Source organism: Penicillium diatomitis (assembly GCF_028827545.1).
Source record: "Penicillium diatomitis strain IBT 30728 chromosome Unknown utg000003l_segment0_segment0, whole genome shotgun sequence".
In the NCBI taxonomy this organism is placed as follows: domain Eukaryota; kingdom Fungi; phylum Ascomycota; class Eurotiomycetes; order Eurotiales; family Aspergillaceae; genus Penicillium; species Penicillium diatomitis.
In genome coordinates, this window is record NW_026623175.1 from 1562380 (window position 1) to 1588490 (window position 26111).

At 51.7% G+C, this 26111-nt stretch overlaps 7 protein-coding genes across 7 annotated transcripts; 6 read left to right on the forward strand and 1 right to left on the reverse strand.

The window, feature by feature from the left end:
- Positions 1 to 1735: 1735 nt before the first annotated feature.
- Positions 1736 to 3388, reverse strand: N7539_002759 (putative MFS multidrug transporter; the record flags this gene model as incomplete). The annotated part of the gene is made up of 2 exons (XM_056932362.1): positions 1736 to 3123; positions 3181 to 3388. 2 exons carry the CDS (start codon positions 3386 to 3388, stop codon positions 1736 to 1738), a joined length of 1596 nt encoding a protein of 531 aa, XP_056792321.1.
- A 646-nt stretch (positions 3389 to 4034) lies between these two features.
- Positions 4035 to 5865, forward strand: N7539_002760 (putative DNA repair protein (Rad57); the record flags this gene model as incomplete). The annotated part of the gene is made up of 2 exons (XM_056932363.1): positions 4035 to 4486; positions 4572 to 5865. The coding sequence occupies 2 exons, from the start codon at positions 4035 to 4037 to the stop codon at positions 5863 to 5865; spliced, it is 1746 nt and encodes a 581-aa protein (XP_056792322.1).
- Positions 5866 to 6280: 415 nt separating this feature from the next.
- Positions 6281 to 8208, forward strand: N7539_002761 (SDR family oxidoreductase/polysaccharide deacetylase family protein; the record flags this gene model as incomplete). Its single annotated transcript, XM_056932364.1, has 3 exons — positions 6281 to 6368; positions 6430 to 7671; positions 7742 to 8208. The coding sequence occupies 3 exons, from the start codon at positions 6281 to 6283 to the stop codon at positions 8206 to 8208; spliced, it is 1797 nt and encodes a 598-aa protein (XP_056792323.1).
- Positions 8209 to 9217: 1009 nt separating this feature from the next.
- Positions 9218 to 11391, forward strand: N7539_002762 (amine oxidase; the record flags this gene model as incomplete). The annotated part of the gene is made up of 3 exons (XM_056932365.1): positions 9218 to 9268; positions 9333 to 9761; positions 9838 to 11391. 3 exons carry the CDS (start codon positions 9218 to 9220, stop codon positions 11389 to 11391), a joined length of 2034 nt encoding a protein of 677 aa, XP_056792324.1.
- Positions 11392 to 11884: 493 nt separating this feature from the next.
- N7539_002763 (putative TMEM1 family protein) lies at positions 11885 to 16533 on the forward strand (the record flags this gene model as incomplete). Its single annotated transcript, XM_056932366.1, has 4 exons — positions 11885 to 11921; positions 11990 to 14553; positions 14627 to 15718; positions 15874 to 16533. The coding sequence occupies 4 exons, from the start codon at positions 11885 to 11887 to the stop codon at positions 16531 to 16533; spliced, it is 4353 nt and encodes a 1450-aa protein (XP_056792325.1).
- Positions 16534 to 21394: 4861 nt separating this feature from the next.
- N7539_002764 (oleate delta-12 desaturase odeA) lies at positions 21395 to 22965 on the forward strand (the record flags this gene model as incomplete). The annotated part of the gene is made up of 2 exons (XM_056932367.1): positions 21395 to 22391; positions 22556 to 22965. The coding sequence occupies 2 exons, from the start codon at positions 21395 to 21397 to the stop codon at positions 22963 to 22965; spliced, it is 1407 nt and encodes a 468-aa protein (XP_056792326.1).
- Positions 22966 to 23817: 852 nt separating this feature from the next.
- On the forward strand, positions 23818 to 24453 carry N7539_002765 (PaaI family thioesterase; the record flags this gene model as incomplete). The annotated part of the gene is made up of 1 exon (XM_056932368.1): positions 23818 to 24453. The coding sequence occupies one exon, from the start codon at positions 23818 to 23820 to the stop codon at positions 24451 to 24453; it is 636 nt and encodes a 211-aa protein (XP_056792327.1).
- Between the last annotated feature and the right edge of the window lie 1658 nt (positions 24454 to 26111).

Below are 26111 nucleotides of genomic sequence, written 5' to 3' on the forward strand. Positions count from 1 at the left end.
CGAATCTCAACTTTGGCGAAGACCAATCCGAGCCGATCGCACACAGTATGGAGCCAAAGCTGTCGGCCTGCCCGGGCTTCAAGTGGCTCCTCTCGGTCCCCCACAGTTGAGTTACACTAGCGAAAGAAGTGGCTGATAGTAAAGTGTAAAAATGAGGTCATACAAGGTGAGCTTTGCAGGAGTACAATCATACAATGACTACAATCGCATCGATCTCATGCCCGAGCAGCGGAAATTCGGGTCGAGAGGGGCGAAAGGCCCAAGGGAAATCTCCCTCGCCGCGATTACTTGTATGATTGCCATCTGCTATCGTTCTTCTTCCCCAGATAAGATCTCTCTCAATTCGCAAGGAATTGTTGATGCCGACCAGGCCGATGCAGGTCCTTTACAGGTGGGATTCGCCTCTATAACCCAGCCTGCTACACAGCCACTTACAGAAGCCATGCGCCTTGTCCCTCTACACGATGGAGGAACATAGCAAACCCAAAGAGTCCAAAGCCAGACCGCAAGCTCTCCACAGAATGTAATTGCCTGACCCACCTCCAAGTGCCCGGCAAAATATCCAGAACTTAGACGTGTGAGTTGCGATTGCTTCATGATATGTTTTCCCTTCCAATGACACGCGAGAATCGAGCAGCCGTCAAAGGGGCTCAATTGGGTTGACACAGGCCATACCTAGTTACCAAGCCCAGCCTTGATTTAAATGGCCAAAGCCATGGCGAATACAAAATGATGTCGATTCAACCTTGGTTGCGTGATAGGTAGGGCTGACAGAGTATCTAAGCATCATTTACTCTATCATGTCTCCTAGTACGTAGGAACCCCTGTCCCCTTCTATCCCAAATAGCTCGGGAGACAGCAGACTGGACAGCGAATCTCACCTCCACTGATGCGAGACTTCAAATGGTAGGAGAGGAGTTGCTCCTCAATACGATGAGTCGCACTCTAGTACCTTGCAGTCGGGCCACTTAAGAGCTCACATGGCGTTGTTTGTCTCTTCCCACGGCGCAGTTCAATGTGCTCATGTGCTCGTGTGATCCAAAATGGTGAGACTGGTGATCCGGCCTTACACATCGCCCAAGACTGTGAAGGATTCCAGCCAAGGTCGTCAGATGACACTGCCCGAACAGCTTGAAGAGACCCTTCGCCTGAAACTGAGACTTCCGAGCCTTCGCGTACTCTATAGCTGCTAGTGTAGGTCGGGACCATATCCGATGCTCACGATGAAAAACTACATATTGGTCGAAATCGTCTACAAGGCCTCACACCACACGACCTATGTGGCCAATGCCTGCACAGTACATACTGTCTTGGAGTTGCCGGGGGGACAATCGTCAAAGGCCCGTCTTACGGTGGATTCTCATGTACTGATCCTTCGGGCCAACCGTGAGGTAATCATTCTGTCGATCAGTGGTGAACCCATCATACTGATACAACACAGCTGGTCTTCTGTAAGCTGCACTCCGATCAGTGCCGGCTCGTCAGCCCTTTGCACCAAATATCAAAGCTGGCAAAGGGACACCTATCTCCCAAACGGAAGGCGGATTTGCGCTGGAAAACATGATCTAATGAAGCCATACTTTGGACATATGCGGCTTTATGACCGAGACTAGGCACCGCTTCGAAGCTTCTTTCCAATCAGATTCGGTTCAAAAGCACAGAAGCGTTGGATGTGTCAAATACACCTGGACATTGAAAGAGAATTCTTGGAAAAATCAATTTATTTGTATTGTTCCTACGATTGAGCCAGCCCTTCCATTTTTCTCTTCTTCTCCTCGGCAGCTCTCCTCCATGCACCCGCGTACTTCACTTGAATAAGAGGTGCTGCCAGTGAAACAACCTGCACAGCCGCACAAATTGTAAAACAGACACCTGCTCCAACAGCATCAATTAGGGGCATCACAAAACTGGTGCCACCCGCTGCAAATAAGCATCGAGCCAAATTGATACTGGCACTTGCGGCCGCGCTCCTATCATGGAAGGTATCGACAAGATAGGTCATGATCACCGACTGCATCGATACAACCGTCCACCCGGTGATGAATGTGGAAATGATAGGGACCGAAATGTGGACAGTATACTGGATGCTCCAGCCGAAGAGGATCAGTGACAGGCATTGAACACCCGCAAATATCGGGATCAGCCGCAGGCGTGCCTTTTCCAAAGGAAAGCTCCTTTCATCCACCACTCTCTCAGGTCCTTCAGGGTCCTGTTGTGCCTCGAACTTGCTTTTGACTTTGCGGTAGTCAAGGTCCAGGATCTTGCCTGTGATCAACGTGCCAACCATAGAGCCAACCCCATTGGCGATGAAAGTCAGCCCGATGTGGATCTCGCTGAGTCCATATCTTTCCTTGAACAGCGAGGACATGGCAGTGATGCTCATCTGCCATACAGCGTAGTATATCGCAAGAAACACGATGATCGGTGCCGCATCTCTGCTCGTGAGAATACGAAAAGGACCCGTCAAATCGATGTGTTTTCGGGTAGTCTGCGGCGGCGTGTCGTTTGGGTCCCATTCCACTTTGGTGCGCCTCTGATAAATTACCAGGGGGTACTTGGTCAAGACGTTGGATGACTTTGTGTGGCTTCCATTTGCGACCAGCGAGCGCAGCGTCTCAGGTAACAGCACAAGCATCGCAAGCAGAAAAGCCCCGCTATAAGCAGTCAACACCCAGAAGATCGCCCGCCAGCCTAGTGTACCAGCAACAGCGCCCCCAATTACAGGACCAGCCGCCACCGGAACCAAGAGGCCTGCTTGGAAGATACCCATGAACCCGCCGCGCTCTTCGCGCGTGGTGATATCTCCAATGACACCGGACCCAATGGCGATGGTACTGGCGCTCCCGGTACTCTGGAGACATCGAAGAACGATGAGAGAAGCATAGTTCTTGGTCTGGGCTAGACCAATGCATGCACCCAGGAAGACCAAGAAGGTGAGGAGATATGCAATGCGCCGGCCCCTGACATCGGAGATTGGCCCCCAAAGGCTGGGCGCCAGGCCCTGGAAGATGAGATACGACGTCACGGTCAGATCGACGAGTTCGAGTGACACATTGAGATCAGATGCAATTGTGGGAAGAGCTGGAAAATAGATATTTGATGCGAAACCAGAGACTGTGATGACTTAGCGATTCGAGTTGGGCAAAGCGGATGAAAAGATGTAAGTGAGCTCGAACATACATGTTGCCGCGGTCGAGACTATGGTCACAATCAGCCATTTTTGCCGCCTGTCAAAGATGCTGTGTGGAGCCTCTGGAACGACATGTTTGTCTTGTTCTGAAGGGCTGTATATGTTGGATGGGGTTGATTGATTCGGCAGGGTACCAACAGGTGCAGCTGCTCGCTCTGTGTGTGTCCGGAGGTTCTCGGTCGTCGAGTCAATTGCCATTATGAATAAGGGAGAGGATATGAATGTCGACGGTGATCAAGATATTTGCGAATTCAGACTTGAATGCTAGGAGCTAACCATACGAGCTTGTTGCTAGCTCAAGCATTGCACTTAGACAGCCTTTTTTAAAGTTGACGCTGAGTAGTACCTTTCTATAGTTCGACAACTGAGACGCAGTTGCGCGGTTCGGACTTGAGTAATGGCCACCGGAGTTGAGAGTATCCACTTCCATCGTGGAAGCATGGACGGTCGAACAGAGAAACCCTGCAATGAACATCCCTCAAGATCTGTGACGATACCAGAATCTCCATGATCTTGACGTCTACATGTCCATTATGATATGATGATACTTGTCTGTACCAAAATCTCATCGTCAGAATTGAGAGACCGATCGAAATGGTCGATTCGACCAGTATCCTGAGAATCTACAATCAGCTTCGATGGAGTGCGCTGTACTCACTGTCTGTACTACTCTGTAGTACTTTCTCGACCCGATCGGATCTGACGCTCTCAAGTCCGCCCCAATGCTGTCTCAACTCCGGTCGCTCGACGAGCGAGTCATGCGCCTCCAAAATTGTCGCGGATCAACCCAGACGCCCCACACGATCGCGCGGAAACTCATCGACAACTGCGACGCGCCCACTCCATGGAGGCACTCGCCGGGTTTTGCCCTCTGCGATGCATTCTTATGGATCTTTTGTCTGTTCTGCCTGATTTCGCGGTGAAATCCTATGCGCATATTCTCCCACCCCTGGAGCGAAGCAGGATCACCACCGTCGATCTCATCACTCTCGAGACGCTTGAAATCGCCAAACGCGCTCATGTGCCTCCGGCGGATGTGCGGCGGCTCTCCGCCCAGATCGTCGAAGCCCTGCACACTGATCTTGGATTCGAGAAGGTACAATCTGACATAGAGACATCGTCAAGTGCTGAGCCTAGCTCGAGCTTCCTTTCGGAACCCGCCCTGTTGGCACCCGGGCCCTCCAACAAGCTCGATGGGTCGCGATGGAAGACCATCAGCACGCTCGATCCGGGGCTGGATGCAGTCCTCGGAGGGGGCATTCCCATGGGATATGTGACGGAGATTACCGGTGAAAGGTTTGCCCAGTCTCTTACCTCCAGTGGGCCCTGACGTTTGGAGATTTCGCTCTGTTCTGACATGCCTTGAGCGCTTGTTGTGTAGTGGTAGCGGCAAGACTCAATTCTTGTTGAGTCTCCTCCTTGCGACCCAGTTGGTCGAACGCAACGGTCTCCCCTCGCATGCCGTGTACATCTCAACAGAACATCCGCTGGTCACGAACCGTCTGTCACAGATGCTGGAATCTCATCCGACGCTGTCAACCCTACCTGCAGACCAGATGCCCTCACTCGAGAACATCTTGGCGATCAACGCCATGGACCTGGAGGCTCAGGACCACATCCTTCAGTACCAGCTTCCAGTGGCGATCGCGAATTACAACGTTGGTCTGGTGATAATAGATTCTGTCACCTCAAACTACCGTGCTGAACTCTCATCGAATAACATCCTGGCGATATCTACACGGTCGAGCGAGCTTGCACGGCTGGGGCAGATGCTACGCAATCTGGCTGCCCGAGAAAACATTGCTATCGTGGTAGCAAATCAGGTTTCCGATCGATTCGAGCCTGCAGATGGAATTGGTGCCGATCCAGCACAGCGACCAGGCTTGTTGTCGACCCTAAGCCAAAGCGCAGTGGCGCGCGAAGCTTGGGCGCCATCCCCCGTCAAGAGAACACGGTCCGACAATATCGAGCAATTGTCGCAAAGTAGCCAGGGCCCGCCGTCTTCAAGTCAAGCCATCTCATCATCCCCGTACCACGCTCCGGATGACGAGAAGTTCGATGGCTCTTATATCATCGAAAACCCGGCGCGCAATAGCATCTTGAGTCTGGTGCACCAAGAGCGCTTCTTTACTGGATGGGGCGATGGTGTCGCATATGAGACGAACCCCAAGACTCCCGCCTTGGGATATTTTTGGTCGACACAGATTGCTTGCCGTATCGCGCTCAAGAAAGAAGAGAGACGCTCGGCATTTGCATTCGGGTCGCATCATGGCTCTTCCAATCTGCCCTCTACGCCTGTAGAGAAAGACGTCATTCAGGGCTCTACTGGAAGAGAAAGCTTCACCGGCATGACATCAAATTCAATCACATCTGCATCCGCAGCACATGCTGATCGAGCCCAGTCTGCAACCTCTTCTCGAAGAGTGGCCGATCCCGATCGGCCCTCGCAGCCGTTCCCGTCTGCGTCCTCCCAACAAGCGCTGATGCCGCCGCCAGCGATAGAATATAGCACCCGAAGGACGATGAAACTCGTCTTTGCGCCTTGGACGTCAGGTACGGTACCGGTCAATTTGGATCGTGATTCTGATCAGGCACACAAAGAAGACAGCGAAAGAAGCGAGGTAGAATTCGAATTGTGGAGGGGTGGCCTGCGAAGTGTACGCCCTGAAAGATGACCTCGGAGAAGCGCTCATGGCAGTCTCTCATTCAAAGTAAATAGAATCCGGCATTTCGATTGACGTGACTGGCGAGGTCGACAGCAAATAGCTCGCCTCGTGCTTCCATCGTGTACACATGCCCCAATTAGTAAATGGAAAGTCTCGAATAGGCCAAGTCGTCTCCAATCGTCGTCCAATGACTTTTCTCGACTTTGCCTTACTGGTATCCGCAATCGATCGTGGCCGAATAACGAACTGCTCCGACCTCACTCCTTGCGATCCACTCGACCCGCCCGAGACAGCGACACCCCGCCCCACGCCTCCAGATCGGATACCAGTTACTATAAGTAGACTCGAGCTCCCAGCTGCGCAGCTCTCTCGGTCAAGTCCGGTAGTTCAACAATACTTCTGCTTGGTGTCACCTAAGTTGACCATGAGCTTTCTCGCCATTGAAGGGTATCATGTGTTGGTCACTGGCGCAGCCGGTGGCATTGGTCAAGAAGCCGTCAAGGAATTCCTAGGTATGCAAGCAGCTTGTGCTTTTCTTCAATAATGCAGTACTGATCTCAAGTACACGTCTAGGGCAAGGATGCAAAGTGACTGCGCATGATCTTCGCCAGATCCCTGCGCCTTCATCTGCCAATGAGTCCAACTTTTTCTCCGTCAATGGAGATATTTCATGCGAGTCATCGGTGGCTTCGTGCATTCAATCTGCCGTCGAGCACTTTGGCCCGATCAACATCTTGATTGCTAATGCCGGCATTACCGATGAATCGTCCGATTATAATATCTGGGAGATCCCAGTGGACGTCTGGGAGAAAACTTACAAGACCAACATCCGAGGCACATTCCTGGCCATCAAACACTTCCTGCGAAACGCGGTCGAGGCCCAGGCGGCCGCCGGTCACGCCGAGTTGGAGAACCTGGCTATCGTTGTCACTGGGTCCGAGACAGGCAAGTTTGGTCAAGCTGGACATGCTGAATATGCCTCTGGAAAGGCAGGTCTTCAGTATGGACTGGTACGCAGCGTGAAGAATGAGATTGTGAAGATCAATTCAAAGGCGCGCATCAATGCTGTCGCACCTGGATGGGTCGATACACCAATGATCACTGGGCGACTGAATGATCCGACGGAGTTATGGAACGAAGCTCAGGCTACCGTGCCTCTGAAGAAGATTGCACAGCCTCGGGATGTCGCGCGAACCATGGCATTCTTGGCCAGTCACCGAGCTGCGGGCCACATCACTGGGCAATGCCTCTCGGTGGACGGAGGTATGGAGGGTCGCGTGGTATGGAGAGCTGACGAGGTACTCGGGAAGGCGAAAGCGGCTTCCACGAACTTACCGACGACTGTGACAAGTCCTCCGACTATCAAGGCCAAGAAGCGTCGCATTCAGATCTTGCTCTCGGTCGACTTTGATGCAGTGTCGGGATTCCTCGGAACTGGAGCGTCAGAGACCAACAGCCTGTCTGATTACAGCAGTGGCTATTTTGCAGCTCAAGTGGGGGTCCCACGTCTCCTACGGCTATTCAAAAAGCACGACATCTCCTCGAAAGTGACCTGGTTCGTGCCCGGTCATTCACTCGAGTCATTCCCGAATGAGACCAAGGCAATCGTGGACTCAGGCGCCGAGGTCGGATGTCATGGATACTCTCATGAAGGCGCCAACCAGATGACCGAGGAACAAGAGCGGGATGTAATTGCCAAGTGCGTTCAGCTGGCGACGGAGTTGACTGGGAAGAAGCCCCGTGGGTGGAGAGCACCCCTGTATCTACTGAGGGAACATACCGTGAAGGTCTTGGAGGAACATGGATTCCTATACGGTATGTGTTTTTCTCGCATCAACCTTACCGTCTGGTGACACTCGGCGCTCACGTGGTTCTGACTACCCAGATACGTCCCTCACCCATCACGACTCAGCTTTATACTTCCTTCCTCAACTTCCACCCATCAAGCCCATCGACTTTTCCCCCTCCCAACCGGCAACCACATGGATGAAACCGCTGGCGTCTCCTGGTCCGCGGACGGAAAAGACGCTGGTGGAAATCCCCTGCAATTGGTACATGGAAGACATGACTCCCATGCAGTTTCTCCCCGCGGCGCCGAATTCCCACGGCTTCGTCAGCCCTACGGCCATCGAGGAGAACTGGAAGTCCCGCTTTGAATTCCTGTACAACGAAACCGACGACTTTGTCTTCCCACTCATTCTTCATCCGGACACGAGTGGCATGGCTCATGTCATTGGCATGATCGACCGGATGATCAGCTGGTTGAAGCAAAAGGGAGATGAGGTGGAGTTTGTCACCTTTGAGAATTGCGCCAAGGAGTGGAAAGCCCGACAGTCAGCAATTGAGGAGTAGAGGATGCATGTCTTGCCTATAGACCGTGAAGTTCAAGATCGTGACCTTGGTTTACCTATCAAGTTATCAACTTTGGAAGTCGTGTGTCATGAGTAGGCCCGGTAGGTAATGGTAGTGGCACGCCTTCAGGCAGCAAGACCAGTACTGGAATACGCGCCATACCCTTGATCTTCTCGATCTGTTTCCGTAAGCCCTTCAATGAAAGACGGTACCTGTGAGGAGGAGTGATTTCAGCAGCAAGTATGATTCGACATGCCCATCAGTTGGAAGTCCTATCGAGGCTCCAGGTATGATCGCTTATTGCCCGATCTTCAGGATCTCCAGGAGCAAGCGAAGACTCACGGCCCTCGCAGTGTCGACTCGTCATTGCAGATTCATTCTCAAGGGCGTCACTTCTTGAATCGGGTCCCCACAATCATTTCCAAAATCATCCAGCAATGGATGAAGCACCAAAGTGGCAGATTGATGGGTGGTTCCCAGTAAAGGTTCAGCCCAGCTTACTGATCACGGCCCTTTTGAAGGTGGTGAGCTGGGCTCTCCGGCTATTCTTAACCTTAGCGGATTCCCTACCCCCGCGTGGGCTGGGGATCCAATGTGAGGCAGCTCTCCGGCTGGACTTATACTTTAGCGAATATCGCGCATTCACTCTCATCGGCCGAGATGGAGATCTGAACCCTGCTACGAACTCAATCCGTTATCTGCGCTCGCGTCGACCTGACCTTTGGGGACTCGGCGATCAATGCGACATTCCTGCCGGAACTCGCCCGTGCTGGATGGCGCCAGCCGCGATCTCTATCTCATGGAAGTCTTGGGTGGTGGATTGGTCTGGATCTGCAGACTTGCTGTAGAGGCCAACAAGCTTGTGTTTCCCCGCTTTGGGGTTCTCTCGTATATAAAAACGGCCGGTTTCTGCTCTTAGGACTTTGAGTCTTGACTGGTACATGTCACTACTCAAGCGGTCGTACTCAGAGTCAGAAGAAATCGACTGTGAAATCTTTTTCCCGTCAAGATGATTAACCCTCATCCTTTCGACCCTCTCTCGCCTGGAGAAATCGCAAAGGTCTGATCCCCCGCAGTGTCAGTAGACTGGACTGAAATTGACGGACCGCTCTTGATGACTCTAGGCTGCGGCAATTGTTCGCAATGAGCTTCGAGGGCATGACCTCAATTTCCGTGTCATCACCCTCCAGGAACCACCGAAACATGTGATGGTCTCTTTCTTAGAGAACGCTCCTCATGGACATGAGCACGGGTCTCCTGTTCGAGCCGCACGCGTTCAAGTAACCGTGCATGAAGAATCAAAGCCGAACATGATGATTGAACTGACCATCGATCTTACTTCTGGGGTTGTCATGAAACGAGAGAACTTGCTCGGGAAGCATCCATTCATTGATTCTGCGTACATGCAAGCCGCGGAAAAGGCTTGCCGGGCCGATCCAAGGATTGAGCTTGAGATCCAGAAGCTCAAGCTGCCCAAGGGCGCTGAGGTTGTGATTGAACCGTGGGCGTATGCGACCGACGGAATGAGCGATATGTCGGAGCGAACGACAATGGTAAGCACTCCGCGTGTGAGGGGAAAAGGAAGACAAGGTCATACTGGGGTTGCTAATGCAGAAGGATACGCGGTAGTGTTGGTTCTATATGCGCCTTCTCAATCATGCAGATGCCAATTTCTATGCGTATCCGCTTGATCTGTGTGCCGAAGTCTCGGAGCAGTTGCAAGTCACCAAGATCTATCATCTACCTTCTTCAGAAAACGAGCGTATCCGTGAGAATGCACGCCCGTATGATCATGACAAGATTCATGCCTCGGGGCTCAGTGAGTATCATCCTCAGTTAAGACCTCCGCCCCGCAGCACGACAAGGCCGTATCAGGTTGTGCAGCCCGAAGGACCGTCTTTCCATGTGAACGGGAATTCCCTGAGCTGGGAGAAATGGACGATGCATGTGGGCTTCAACTATCGCGAAGGTCTTACCTTGCATGATATCCGATACGATGGGCGAAGCCTCTTCTACCGTCTGGCCTTGTCCGAGATGTTTGTCCCGTATGGGGATCCTCGTATGCCATTCCCACGCAAGGGAGCGTTCGACCTGGGAAACGATGGCGCAGGGATCAATGCCAACAACCTGCGTCTTGGCTGTGATTGCTTGGGAACGATCAAATACTTTGACGCATGGCACAACACCGCTTCAGGGGAGCCACTCAAGCTACCGAATGTCGTGTGCTGTCACGAACAGGATGATGGGATTCTGTGGAAGCACACCAATCACCGCACTCAGAATGCCGTGGTCACTCGGTCGAGAATTCTCGTACTGCAATCGATCATCACGGTGAGTAATTATGAGTACATCTTTGCCTTTCATTTTGGCCAAGACGCGTCGATCTATTACGAGGTGCGGGCCACTGGCATCCTGTCAACCTGCCCTATCAACACGGGAGACAAAGTCAGCTATGGGACAGTCGTCGCGCCAGGTGTACTGGCTCCGTACCATCAGCACCTCTTTTGTCTTCGAATTGATCCGGCAATCGATGGATATGCCAACTCGCTGCAGGTCGAAGAGTCGATCCCCTTGCCCATGGGTGATGAGAAAAGTCACAATCCTTTCGGAGTCGGTTACACTACCAAGTCACAGATAATTACTCACGAGGGTGGACACGATCTCGACTTTACCACCAATCGCACATTCAAGATCATCAATGAACACAAGATGAATCCTATCACCGGCACACCGGTGGGCTTCAAGCTGTTGCCGTGCTACAGTCAGATGCTCCTCGCCCACCCCCAGTCGTACCATGCCAGACGCTCCGAGTTTGGCAGTCACGCAGTATGGGTAACGCGCTATCAAGACGATGAGCTATATCCCTCGGGCCGCCATACGATGCAATCTCTTGGCGGAGACGGCATCAGCTCGGCCATTGCACGACGAAAAGGGGACCAAGCTGCCGCGAACGTCAGAAACGAAGATATTGTGGTATGGCATACATTTGGATCAACTCACAATCCACGGATTGAGGATTGGCCAGTGATGCCTTCCGAAAAGATGATTGTCGGTTTGAAGCCCATCAATTTCTTTACGGGTAACCCAGGATTGGATGTGGCCGTCTCAACGCAGGAACAGAATCAGAGTGTGTTGGTGGATGGCACACTGCGCTGTCGTGGTGACGCTTGCTCCCGCCTCTAACTGGGTGCAATAGTACTTTCCGGAAACATCGAGACGTGTGAAGGCATTGAGTTCTTATCATGATGCTCTAAAGGCCTGTGAGATAAGTAGTCGACTCAAATGTATGGTGTCACAAATTGCTCAACCAGTCTATTTGAGCTGACTACCACTAGAACTAGATTGTAGCTCTCCCAATTCACCGTCTAGTCATCTTGAGCTCACGGTTTCTCCCTCATATTGTACCTTGGCTACTGTATTGTTGATGGCGACAGTTTCCAGCCATGGCGAGCAAATGGGTCGTACCTCGATGGAGCACGGCGGACCCACTCCCGAGCTGTTGGCCGACTTTCTCGCAAGACCCCAAACATCTTTCTTCCCCGCGCGCAAGTACTGCCAATTGAAGCTTGTTCGATTGACCCCCTGAGGACATTTGCTACAGCAAACAACAACGGCATGCTTTGAATGTCATTGAGCGCTTTTCATGGTCCTCGGGAAAGCACGGAGAGCCTTGATCATGGATTCCTCGAAGGCTGCCTCGAGCAATGTCACCGGTAAGATGCTGCGCTGTCCGGAATGGGTGTCCGCGCTCTTGTGGCTAATAATGTGACAAAACGACTAGTTGAATACACGGACCCTTTTGGATTATTTCCTCTAGTACAGCCGATCATTGAATCAAAATTACCACTCAAGAACTTGCATTGGAAGTCACCGACTCGGCCCGTACGATCCATCGAGTCCCTCCGCATTGGCTTCTCGCGTGCCCAGACCGAATCTACCGAGCGACATCTTTCAAGCGATGACAAAGGGCCCGTATCGCATCGGCGACACCAAATCCCTGGCCTGCGTCAGACACCTTACCTCAAGATCTACCTTCTCCGCTGTGACGATAATGAGACGTACAAGGCCACGGCGCGAAAGACTCTCCGGGAATGGATCAAGGCTCATGGGTCGCCGAGCGGTACCCAACCGACGGGCGGTAGTAGCCAAGAGAAGCATGATGCTTTCGACTGGCTGATCTTGCATGTGGTCCAGGACAATGAAGGCGCAGAGAGGAACGCCTCGTCCACCTCGAAATGGGGCCGAGGGTCCACAACGGTTTTGGAGAAGATCAAAGCGGACTTTAATGGCACGTCAAAATCAGCGCCTGATCGAGTTGCGCAATTACGCGCCCCGAAGGAGGGCGTCTCCGCCAAATCTCCCGAGTTGGCAGATCAACTGGAGGATTTGATTGATAAGATCAAGAAGGGGATACTTGCGTCATTCGATCTGCGCGTGGCACAATACGAGGAAGATATAAAAGAAAAGGACTCGCAGAGGAGTCTTCCAGGTTGGAACTTTTGCACTTTCTTCATTCTGAAGGAGGGCCTGGCGCGAGGATTTGAGAACGTTGGTCTTTTCGAAGATGCTCTGCTCGGATACGACGAACTGTCTTTCGGTCTCGATGCGGCCATACGCGACCAATTATATGGGAGTGGTGAGCAGCACGGTACAACACTATCCAATTCCAGCAAAGAATGGACAGAGGCTGCTCGTGAACTACTCAGTTCCGATGTATTGATCAGCGATGGAGGAGAGAACCCCGAGGCTGCAAGCCTAGATATCAGTCCAGAGCAATTCCCTCTCAGTGCGTCAAAACTGCCGTACCGGGAAATGATTCTAGCGAGCGATATATCCTTGTTCGATTTCCGCACTTATGTCTTCGCTCGACAGCTTACTCTGCTGCTTCGAGCAGCCAGAGCTCCCTCAATTTTCACGGGCGAGATGGCCAAGCGCGAATGGAAGGCGGAAGATTTCATGCTGCTTGCAGAGATTTGCTCAAGGTCACTGGATTTCATCAGCCTTGCTGCCCGCAATCTTCGATACGTTCTGGAATGTGCTTTGGAGGATGTAACCAACCCTTCCAAGACTGGTGTTATCAATAATCTCGTGTCAACATGGGCGTATTCGGCAGCCCTACAAATTCTGAACCAAACTTTCACGCCTAACCTGGCTCTTCCCGAATCAACAATTCATGCCACATCTCAGGCAGGCAAAGCTGCTTCCCGCGCTGCCTCGATGAGTGAGAGTCGCAGCGAGATCCCACGCCGTTCCAGCTCCCTGATTGGGCCAGTCACGAACCTCGCACTTCGGCCAGTGACTCAGGACTTGTCTGACACACCGACTGGGCCTATGCAACGGCGTTCAACACTGGACCATTCCAAGCCTGCCCCAAAAATGCCGCCCAAAACTGGCTCAGAGCAGCTGGCTTCTGCAAGAGGAGAGCTTTGGCTTCTGGCTCGACGTTGTCTGACTGAAATTGCTCAACGTCGGGGTTGGTCTGAGAATTGGAGTGATCTGAACCTATTGTTTGGCGACAATCTTGGCTCTATCAGTGCCGTCACGAGCGGATTTGCGGAAGTCTCGCTCGGTGACAAGCCTGCCACTGAGCCGCGTGACTCGACTGAGCGTCAGGAAACAACCTTGGTTGGTGTCAATTTCCCTGCTTTGAAAGCAGGGTTACAGTCAAAGCAGCGCTTCCTCTCTCTCTATGAGGAGCTGACGGACGAAATGATACGCCACTTCGCAGTTGCCAATCGGGCCAATTCGACAGAAACCGCACTTGCCGACATCGCAATCTTGCGATACCGAGAAGGCGACTATGAGACTGCAGCTTCTTATTTCCATCGAATGGTCCCGTTCTTCGGTAGCAAATCATGGACAGTCTTGGAGGGCAGCATGCTAGAACTGTACGCCCGTTGTCTGAAACAACTTGGTCGTAATGAGGACTACGTGCATGTGATGCTGCGCTTGCTTGCCAAGTTCGCGACTTTTGCTCAGTCCAAGTTGACTGTGAGAGAACGGTCACTGGCCACTCCACCATCGATTTTGCAATTGGAACAACTCGCAGGATATGTAGCGGATCTCTTCAATGGAGCGTCGAATATGCAAAACGATATTACTGCACCATTGACGGATTACTTCGCGGACCTTCGCATTGATCCCGCTATCCAAATTTTCGGGGACAGGGATGGCTTCCAGATCTTAGTATCTCTGAGATTCCTCGTAGGACCTCAAGTCGGCATTGATTCTGTCAAGGTGCGACTGGTCAGCGAGAGCGGCGTTCAGCATTCAGAGCACTGGATCGAAAGCTCGAAGGCTTGCGTTGTGAAGTCGTCACGGACGGTATTGCGCGTTGATTCTACGGTAGGTCAATTGGCTTGCTTTGCTTGGGAACGAGCACGATTATTCAGGTACATTCACTAATGCTTTTGATTAGATCACGCTCCATGGAAAGTACTTTGTCGACCGCATTGAGCTCAAGTCTGGAAATATTACCTTCTCCTTCGACAGTGGAAGCCATTCTGCTCTTCCTGTTGGCTTTCGTGAGTCTGATGAAGGCGCCGAAGGTGATAAACGGCCCTATGTCTACTGTTATCCCGCTCCGGGTGGATTACAAGCAAAGGTGGTATCGCCGCGTCTGATCAACCTAGAAGCAATGCGTGCTTTGGAGTTGGAACTTCAGAGCGGACGGGACGAGATCAGCTCAGGGACAATCCGTGTTCGACCAGCCACTGCCGGCCTTCGCCTACGAATTGCGGAAGTTGAAGTCGTCGATGGAGGTGTCCAGGTGAAATCCGATCCAGACCTCGGTACGATAGGCTTCGCAAAGCTCTCGGCACAGAGCTCGGTGCGATTGCGTATTCCTTATACGGTCGAGGAGGCTTATACAACACTCTCTGCGCGCACCGAGATCAATTATAAAACCGATCACGGCGACTTTTCCTTTTCAACAACACACAATATCGTGGCTGCGTTGCCAATCTCTGTGAACGTACAGGACATCTTCAAGGAGACAATACTATTTTCCAGATTCACCATCAGTCCAGCGATGCTCGTCCCATTGCGTATCACCAATTGCAGCCTACCGAGCTCTGACGTCTATGAGGTCGAATCGAGTGTTACAGGTCCAGTGGCCATGGATGTATTTCCCAAGCAGCCTGGATCGCTGCTGTACAAGATCCGGCCCACGGAGTCGACGAGCATTTTCAACGGCAATGGCGCCGCAGCACCTCGCAGTCTTCGACTACGCGTAGACTTTACCTGCGTGGATGATGAATGTTTTGCTGCAGTTGAGAACCTATTTCTGTCTGCTATCCAGTCGAGCCCATTCGCCCAGTACGCAACACTGCTCGCACCGCATATTGTGAACAGTTTCCGTGCTCAACTCTCCACTGCTGATCTGGAAGCCATTGGTCTAGTTCGAGAGGTGGAGATGCTCTCTTATCAAAGCGTACGCTGGGAGCCTTTGTTGAGCGCTCTGAAGGAGCCGATTGAAAACATGCGACAGTGGCTTTCTGGCTGGCATCAGGTTCGTCTCGTCCCCTTCCCCCGTTTTTTAACCTTCCAGTGCCCTTTGATTCCTTCCGATCTGCGTTCAACTTGGCTTTGCGAGTCTCCCGGTTCGATTATCACCCGTCCACTCCCAGCTAACTACGGACTCTCTCTCTCTTTCCCTCTCTCCAGAGCAACCCGATCATTCGCCTTCCCGATCAGGCGTCGACACTCACTCGCAGTATCATCATACCCGTCGACATCCCCGAAATTCAAGTAGTGCATACAGCTGAGTTACGAGTGCGACCCGATGAAAGTGGTGCCCGCCACCCTCACGCTCCGATTCCTCACGTGGCTGTGGGTCAACTGATCGCGGCCGAGTTACGCATTCGCCATACCCGACGATGGTGCTCACCCACCAACCGAGTCCACGCCGACCAGCCCCTTGAGTGTTCATACGAAATCCACGCAAACCCGGACCAGTGGCTCCTGGGAGGTCGTCGACGTGGAAACCTCTTGGCCCGCGAGGGCGAAACTACCCACTTCACAATCTTGCTTCTTCCCCAAAAACCGGGCCACCTCCTTCTTCCTGGCTTGGAGATCCGGACCTTTGCACCTCCCACGCCGTCGACCAATCCCTCCGTGTCTTCTCCAACGGCGGATGTCATGGGTGGGGGCGCCACGGGTTCCGGTCAACGCCAGGCCATTGCCTGTGAGGTGGATTATCGAAATCACAGCGACAGTGTATTGGTGTTGCCGGATCTGCGCAAGACCACGGTCAGCCTCAGCGCCTCGGGCAGTCCCGGTGGATCATCGTGGCTGGTGGATTCGGAACGCCGTGTGGAGGCCTAAGAGAATCCGGCCTAGCAGGCTGATGATGAGTCCTTGCCCATGAGACTGACTCGTTCATCTACTGCATGCCGCACGGCCTACAGTCCTGTCTCTCTCGGGAGAGGGAGAGAGAGAGGGCGATCCTTTACCTGTTCTTCGGCCATTGCACAGATGGCCGGAGGCACATGTACATATAGAATGGATCGACGAGTCATGAACGCAATCTTCAATGTTAAGTTTATTGACGGGAGTGATGACTTGTCCGCGGCTACGTGAGATCTCGAGATCTCCCCGGCAGTGGAGATGATATGTAGTCATATCATCCAGCCCGGAAGACATCCTTAATTGGTTCTTTTCGTGTTGCGGTGGAGGGTGTAGTTCCTTATGGGCACTGGGCAGTGACTATCGGGCCACACACTGTTTGATTGTGAACGCCAAATACATAATCTTCAACCCCACCGCTCACACAGAAGCTTCCTACGGTCAAGCTCTTCAACCGCTGTATCTCGGGCCTGGACCCAGCCCAAGTCGCCCGATTCCGCAAAAAGACACAACATCCTAAATTACGGTACGAATACCCTTCAAAATGCAAAAAAAAAAAAAAGAAAGAAAGAAAGAAAGAAAGAAAGAAAGAAAGAAAGAAAAGAAAGACCTCCAACCCATCTTTGAAGGTGGAGACCGCCCCCCTTCAATGACAGGCGGTGGATGGTGGAGATTCACAGCGATTGGGTACGGGACCCTCCTCAACAAAAGAGATGCAAGTGGGACCGGCCCAACAAGATCGGAGGGCGTGGAACAAGTGGACCGATCCGCGGAAATTTCCTTTTTCGCTTGATGCTTCCATTTGAGTGATGGCACGGGTGGACAAGGGACTGCACTGCAGTGGTCTGGTAGGAATTGATATTGGATTGCCAGCTGAGGGTTTTGCGTTCAATCTTCGGATTCACATGCGACACGTGAGAGACTCGGTTATCAGCGCGGAGCTGGAGGGTCTGTAGATTGTACTGTAGTCTGAATCCCCAGTTGTCGTCACGCTTTGATTTGATATCGCTTCAAAGTCATACAATCATCCAATCATACATTTGATGGTAGTCCTTTCGTAGTACTGGTGTTTGGCCCTGTTTTATGGATTCTATAGTGTAGTGGTGTAGTTCATATAATTCATATCGTACGTTATACTGTCAGTTTTCTGTGACGAGATGATGGCCGAGAGTTGAAGTGTCGGCCGAGAATTTGCCGACGCTCTGCCACAGAGGGTGTTTGATCTCGCAAGATCCCTGGTCATTATCATGAGCTTCGCCGTCGTGATATTTTGATTCCTCAATTTGTCTTCTCTCTTCTGTCTGAATCAGATGCTCATGCCCCGGTACAATTCCCGTAATACAATCACATATCACAGGCCGATATTACACTTCCGATTTAATTACGACTCACATGCAAACCAAATCCTCTGCCATCCTCGTGGCTGGCCCTCGCCTCTCTTGAGATACAGTATCTTACTCTTACTTCAATACTTGTCATGGATGGTCGGCCGTGCTGAGGATCAACGACAAGCTCGAAATAAGTGTAGATAGTAGGTACATCCTTGGGCTGCCCAGCGTAGTTATACACGGTCGCAACATGTACAACTACTCTCCACGTCTCTTCTCTCTACAGCTTCGGTATTCAAGTTCAAGTATTGGTACAAAGTACAATGTACTGATGCCTAGTGCCCACTGCCTCCTACCCAGGTAGGTAGAAGGTACCTACTATAGTCCAACTACAATGCCACTGGTTGTACAATCCCAAAATGGCCCGCCGAGGCCCGGGTCGATCGCCAGCTCCAGCTGGCCATCCGCACATGCTTCCTGGGGCGAGACACATCGGCATGTGATAATCGCGGGAAAATGGGGTGGTCCATACTCTATCGTCCAGCCGAGTTGGAGTATCCTTACTGAGCGTATAGTGCCTATGACCTAGTCCTACTGCCCAGTGCGCACTGTCAGGCGCAGGCGCCCTCATCTCTGTCCGTCATCAGTACGACTATCTGCTCATTGATTGGGGTGACTAACTGCCACAACTGGTACTTGGCTCTACGTTCGACGTGAACACCACGGTGGCCAGGCAGAGGTTAATTACCGGACTGTGTAAAGGCGTACGTCAGAGGCTTTTCTTTCCCTGAACGTTATCTGGAACCGTGGATGAGGGATTCTTGTCAAGAGGAGGGACAGGAGAGCTACAAAGTGTGATACTGTACATATGTCAAATCGAGAGAAGCCCATTACCTGGTACCTACTAAGTAAGTAGTCGCATATAAAGAAGATATTGACTATCTCTAAGTACAGAAGTTGGAAGAGTTGAGATCGACGGGGTTCTTGGTGCAGACTCCAGCATTACTAGACGGACTAAAAGAGATCAGGGTAGTGATCTAAGGTTGGTCCTCGGTCAGTATCATACACGACCCACGAGACGTGTGTGACCTCTCCAATCATTATTATATCGTGTCTGTAGCCATTTACCTCGATTCTAGAGGGCAGACAGTGCTAGTCGTATGGTTGTCGATCAAGTGCTTAGGGTCTGCACTCTGTAGTAGTACAAGAATGCTACATGTGAAGGGCGTTCATACTACTGTTCGTATGTAGGTACCAATAAAGTTACTTGTAGGTGGTGAGCTTTGAGCACCGTAGTACCGCAGTCGCTTACTTTCGGAACTCGGACAATTTAAAGTAAATCACGCACTCCACTCCAGTCCACCCGAATCATCAGATTAGGAATGTTGGGGTTCCCAAATGGGACTAGGGCGCGGGACCGCCAAGTGGCGTCTCTTCTCGATTGCTGAAGATTTTCAGCTGGTGGAACAACAACAACAACAACACGTTTGGCCAAAGCTCAGCAGGTTGCATGTGCCTTGCCCAGAGCGGTGATGCATATGATCCAGGAAAGATATTTATATTCAACATTCATGAAAGAGAAGAGCGGACTGGGATCTGATCGAGATGAGCCACGAGACTACAGTACTGCGCCAGGGGAGGAATTTTGTATGCACAATGTACCAGTAGGGATGCGAGTTCATCTTGATTCTCTGCGACCGACAGTCTACACGCTTCACGCTACAGTCGCATCGTACTACTGTATTTTGAGCCTAAACTTCAAAGACTCATATATATATAACTTGTAAGGCAGTTAAAGGCACACTGCTCACATGGGAGAAAAGATTTGGCTTCTTGCACTGCGGTCTGCGCAAGCTGGCGCGGCGGGCAATGTCTTCCACGTGATTGGCCACCTCGGTGACCTTCTGCTGCATGACCGCACGATCGGCTGAAGCGTTCATGCAGCATGGACAGACCTCTCCGAAACAGTCCTCAAGGGTGTCTTGCAGACAACTCAGATCCCTCGGATGAGAGGCGAGATCCTGGGATCCGGGACCATCCTGGTTAGCGTTTTCTGTCCATTTCTGGAGAGCATCAGGACAGAGTTTCTCTTCCTTTATTATTTAGCCTGGAAGACCACGCAAAGAGTTTCTTTTTTTGGGCTTTTTTTGTTTTTTTACTTTAGGTACACCAGTCCAGTGGATGGAGTCCAGAAGGAAGTGGAGTCGGGAAATACACAAGTCAGGTAGGTGCCGTAGTCTTGCTGCTTAAAGTGTCTGCTAAATTTTGCAAAAAAAAAGTTTTCAAATCCCGCTACATACATATTACAACAATTGACAGTTTGACACAATACATGAATGCAGTACTGACAATCCCTACCATCACATGTTTGAAAAAGTCAATTTTGGCAGGGTCCAGGGACGAAATTCTTCTTAGGGTTAAAGATTGGCAGGGACTGGACCATTTTCATGGACTTGGGACTTGGAACTTGGGTGACAGCCAATTGCAAACTTACCAGATCTTATCAAGGCCCCACCGGAGGCGAGTATCCATACTGTAATGGAGAACTCAATTCTCAATGGCAAAAAATGTGAGCCCTCTGTTGCTTTCCCGTTTCAGCTTTCAGCCCTTTGAGCTTTTCCTTTTTTTCTCACATGACTTTTCTTGACTTTCGGCGGTCTGTCATCGCCTTCGTTGAGATGTTCTGACCTCCATAGGTATGTACTCAGGCGTCGTTCTTATTGGTATCATTTCACGCAAGACTACAGATTCAATCTGATTCCCAAAAAAAAAAAAAAAAAAAAAAAGAACGGTCAATATCAAAGAGGCGCCTACTTCGCAAGTTCATCGGGTAGCCTAATTCACCAGCTACATCTAAATCCCTACAGTATACGACAGTATTGACTCTATCGAGGATTATACTACCGTACAAGTCAACAAAGTCACAGGGGCAACCTGATGGTATGCTCCCTTGCACAAATTGGGAAGGGACGATCAATGGAACAAAAACTTTAAATCATTTTTCCCCTTTCGTCTTGGACCTTTGGATGGAGACTCTCAATGATTGTTCCCACAAACTCTGCCATCCGCCGAATCAGATTGGAGTCATTGAGAGGTTGCTGACTCTTTTGGGGGAGATCCCTTTTGCCCCCAATGTTTCTCTTTCGGTGCCAGCACCCTAAATCCCCTCCCCCCAAAAAAAAGAATTCCATAAAATCAATACATCCAGCTTGTCCCCCTTCTCTGCCCTTTTCGGGCTTTGCGTGTTCCAGTGGCTTGTGCTCATCCTTCTTTTGTCCGTCCCAACATCCTCCCCTGGTGTGGTTTCCATTGGCCCACGGTCTGCACAGAATTAAACAGCCGAGGAAAGGATCCGTACTGCCCTTTTTGCCATCCCGACTGAGTCTATTTCTATATAACGTTTCTCCTACCTCGCATTCTCTTCGTCCCCTTTCCCCTTCCCCCCCCGTCTTGGAATCCCTTCGATCTTGGTAGGACACCTCGTTCGTCTCCCAGTTCGTCGTCTCTTCACCATGTCGTCGACTGCCCTCCCCAAGCGCGTTGCGCTGCACCGCAACCCGGCCACCGACTCCTCAATGCCCTCATCGGTGTCGGCCTCTCCCTTTGACAGCCCGCGTCAGTCGCCCTCGTCGACTTCGCTGTCCTCCATGGGTTCAGAGCCGGAAGTCCAGACCAAGATGCTGGACACCTATGGCAATGAATTCAAGATCCCCGACTTCACCATCAAGCAGATCCGTGATGCCATCCCAGCTCACTGCTACCACCGCTCCGCCGTCACCAGCCTCTACTATGTCTTCCGGGATATGGCTATCCTGGCATCCGTCTTCTACCTCTTCCACAACTATGTCACCCCAGAGACCATTCCCTCAATGCCCCTCCGTGTGGCTCTCTGGACGGTCTATACCGTCATTCAGGGTCTCGTGGGTACCGGTGTCTGGGTGTTGGCCCACGAGTGTGGTCACCAGGCCTTCTCCCCCTCCAAGGTGCTCAACGACACTGTTGGTTGGATCTGCCACTCCCTGCTGTTGGTCCCTTACTTCTCCTGGAAGATCTCGCACGGCAAGCACCACAAGGCCACCGGCAATCTCGCCCGTGACATGGTCTTCGTTCCCAAGACTCGCAGCGACTATGCTACACGCATCGGCAAGACCATCTACGAGCTCAGCGAGCTGGTGGAGGAGACTCCCATTGCCACTGCCACTCACATGGTCGGCCAGCAGCTGTTTGGCTGGATCCTGTATCTTCTGACCAACGTCACCGGTCACAACAACCATGAGAAGCAGCCCGAAGGCCGTGGCAAGGGCAAGAAGAACGGCTGGGGTGGTGGTGTCAACCACTTCAACCCTTCCAGCCCTCTGTACGAGGCCAAGGACGCCAAGCTCATCGTTCTCAGCGACCTGGGTTTGCTCATGACCGGTTCCATTCTCTACTATGTCGGCTCCACCTATGGATGGATGAACCTCCTGGTGTGGTACGGCATTCCCTACCTCTGGGTCAACCACTGGCTGGGTAAGTCAACTGTTATACCCTCTCGACATTTCCCCCCCCCCCCCGCCCCCCCCAACTTTATCTTCTCGTACGAGTCCACGAGTCACACACGAGGCTGCTGGACTCGTACTGAAGTCTCATGTCTATCAATGAAGAGCTATCAACTGACATTTGCCCCCTCTTAGTTGCCATCACCTTCTTGCAGCACACCGACCCCACTCTCCCTCACTACGAGCCTGAGGTGTGGAGCTTTGCTCGTGGCGCTGCTGCCACTATCGACCGTGACTTTGGCTTCGTCGGTCGTCACATCTTCCACGGCATCATCGAGACCCATGTGCTGCACCACTACGTCAGCTCGATCCCCTTCTACAACGCCGACGAGGCCAGCGAGGCCATCAAGAAGGTCATGGGATCCCACTACCGCACTGAGGCTCACACCGGCTGGACTGGTTTCTTCAAGGCCATGTGGACCTCTGCTCGTGCCTGCCAGTGGGTTGAGCCCACCGAGGGTGCTCGCGGCGAAAGCAAGGGTGTCTTGTTCTTCCGCAACACCAACGGTATCGGTGTTCCCCCTACCAAGATCACTGCCCAATAGATGAGACTACGATATTAGATTTCTATTGTTTGCATTTCACTTGTTCTGACTTCGGAGTCCTTTTTTTTTTGTTTTCAAGCCGTTGCCTCCAATCGTGTGTGGATTGTGATAGGGTGTTAATTTCAAAGAGTGGTCCCAACATTTGGTGTTGAGGACGTTTCCTGCTTGACCTGATGACATTGTTTAGTCCAGTGCCCTGTTCATTCTCCTCTCAAAATATATAGACATCGCGGGCACCGCCAGGACAACTTCTCGACACTCACACGTAGCCTCCACACCCTCCCGATCAAGCTGAGACTCATGAGGAGGTTGATCTCTTCGTCAAATCAATCACTGGATCGACTATGAGTATGCATGACAATCGATGGGGTCGTAACTGTCCATGGTAGATCCCCATGTATCCACATATTTGTCGATTCAGACCGAAGTCGCCTGCAGTTGGGTGGGTGTCTATCTGAAGCTGCCGTCAAGAGTCACTCTCTACTTGGCCCTTGAGTACCTGTCACGGCTACAAGGCACCCTCGCGGTCGGTGCACTTTTGGTTTTGCCGCGGCCGATTGACGGGTATCCCCGCGCCCCCCCCGCGCGCACATGGACCCAGGAACACCCGTGATGTGGGCCACACGAGATGGTAAAAACCCTTGAGGAGATGCGGAGTCTCCAATCTCAGACTGTTCGATTTCATTTCAGTCGGAATCCAACTGCCTGCTTCTGTCCTGTCGTTCTTACATTGGTCTTTGACCCGTTCAGGGTACCCATTGACTAGTTCCAACTGATCGTCCTCGACTCCTCTCTTCCCATTGGAAATTGTTGACATTGATATATGGAATCGTCAACTGTCCAAATGCCAACATGACAACCGACGACCCAACCGTTTTCAATTCCATCCCCTGGGTCTCAGCCCTCCTACACGACAAATCCTTCGTGACATACACCATTCCCTCTCGAACCGTCAAACCCTCCACAGAGGATAACCTCTTCTCCAAGACCCTCAACACATCAACCACCTTTTCCGCATGTCTCAGCCAGTATCGGCGGCCCTCTGGCCTTGGAACCGAACCCTCCACGACTGACTTCGAACCTAACACCGATACCCATCCATCGTCATCGCCATCATCACCCATCACAGAACTCCGTATGTTCTTCATGCTTGGCTCCGATCTCAACGGGTACCCGGGCATTCTCCACGGCGGCATCGCCGCCACCCTGCTGGATGAATGTACCGGATTGTTACTGGCGCTGAACGGACAGGTCGGGGATGCGGTGACGCGGCAGGAGCCCGGGTCGAGACCGGGTCCTGTGACGGCGTACTTGAATACGAGGTTTCTGCGTCCGGTGCCGACGCCCGGTGTGGTCATGGTGCAGGCGAGGATGGTGGAGGGGGAGGGGGATCGGAAGTGGAGGATCGAGGGGCGTCTTGTGGATGGGGAAGGGTTGGCTTTGGTGGAGGCCGAGGCGTTGTATGTGAGGCCGAGGTCGAGGATTTGACAGGATTGGGGAGGGGGTTCGGTTTGATCGAGCAGGATCCAGGTTGCGGTGGTGGGGAGGGGTACGACGATGGAATTGAGGGCTCATTCATGTGGACATCTATGTATATAGAGGGTAGAGAAGATAGAGGTCCTTCTGTTGTACGTACACATTTGAGGGTTTTCTATGATTTCTTGAAGTTGCCTTTGGTATGAATTTACAGGGGGTGGTGGGTATCAATTCTCGCCCTTTGAAGTGATCATCACTGAGTAGACATGTATTAGTCTATCTATCTATGAAGGGCATGCAAGTAAGATGGAACAACTTAATTGACTCAGACTAAGGGAGTGTCCCAAAAAAACACCAGGCAAAAAGAAGAATGAGACGTCAGCTACAGGGTTCGAACCTGTGCATCCGAAGATACTAGATGCCCAAACATGGTACCCGAAGCGGGTTTCGTTCAAGTCTAGCGCCTTAGACCACTCGGCCAAACTGACGTTCATGTCTGATGTGGCAGAGCCGTGGTATATTACTCAACCAAGCAGCTACTGACCTTGGTAGTCTGACTCTGTCATCTATCTAGTCCGTATCGCATCCCTCGTGTCCGGGTTGGATATGCAATGACGAGTTGCATCACTTACTTTCGGTCGCGATTTTATCTCTTTTCTACTTGGTAACTCTGTGGCTAAGCCACTAGCTCTGTCGGTCCGAATGGAATTAGTAGATATCTCTCAAATCCTTCCAAGTTTTCATCATTTCTAGTGGCCCGGCTGGGCCTGCCTACCTGAGAGAGTCCTGCCGCCAGCGCTGTCGAGAAATACATGTATTCCGTGCATGAGAAAGCGCTCCATGTCACGGGATCAAGCACGTTACAGTCACCCGTCCACGCCTGGAGCTAGAGGACTTTCCTGTTTCCACCTCCTGCGATGCTCCAGCCCTTTAAGTCAGCAGTTCATATTTCAAAATACAAATACATCCATCTCGGCATGTACCTAATCATCACTCGGTAGCCTCGAAAAAGGAAGCTCGAGCCTGCTCAAACCAGGAGCTCAACCTTATACTATCACTGCCATTTCGGTCCTCAGTGAGAGTCCACGGTCCACCTACACGCCCTCCTTACGGCAGGTGTATGTTGATGCCCTGAATACACCTGGGCGGAATACGCATCTGCTGCATCGATGGGGTTCATCTGCTCAAAGTTCGAAAATTTGGAATTTGTTCCACATCACACGCCGAACGCTCGCAAGTCTACCCATTAGCGAGACGTGCATTCAAAGGGTACACATCTGCATCGCAGAGAATCCCATATTAGAGGCTCAGGAGAGTTTGCCTCGTCGTCCACGCACTGCCGGTGAAAGGCAAAGTTTGAGTCCCCGCCCGAGATGCGAAGACATCGCCGGTATGGAATTGACGTCGTCCCGATCAAGCCATGAAATCTGCACGGGAGAGATATTTCTCTTTGCCTCGACCCTTGGATGTGTAGTCTCTCACTACACTCCTGTCGAGTTCTGAGTTTACAAAATCTGTGCCCACTGAGAGTATCGGGCAGCGGCGCTGACTGAATCGAGGATGGATACCACCATCTCATGCAAAGGTAGCGATGACATAATTGCAATTCACGTGCATTTGTCTAAATATGGTTGCTCCAACTCCCTAAAGTCATGCTATAGGTACGAATT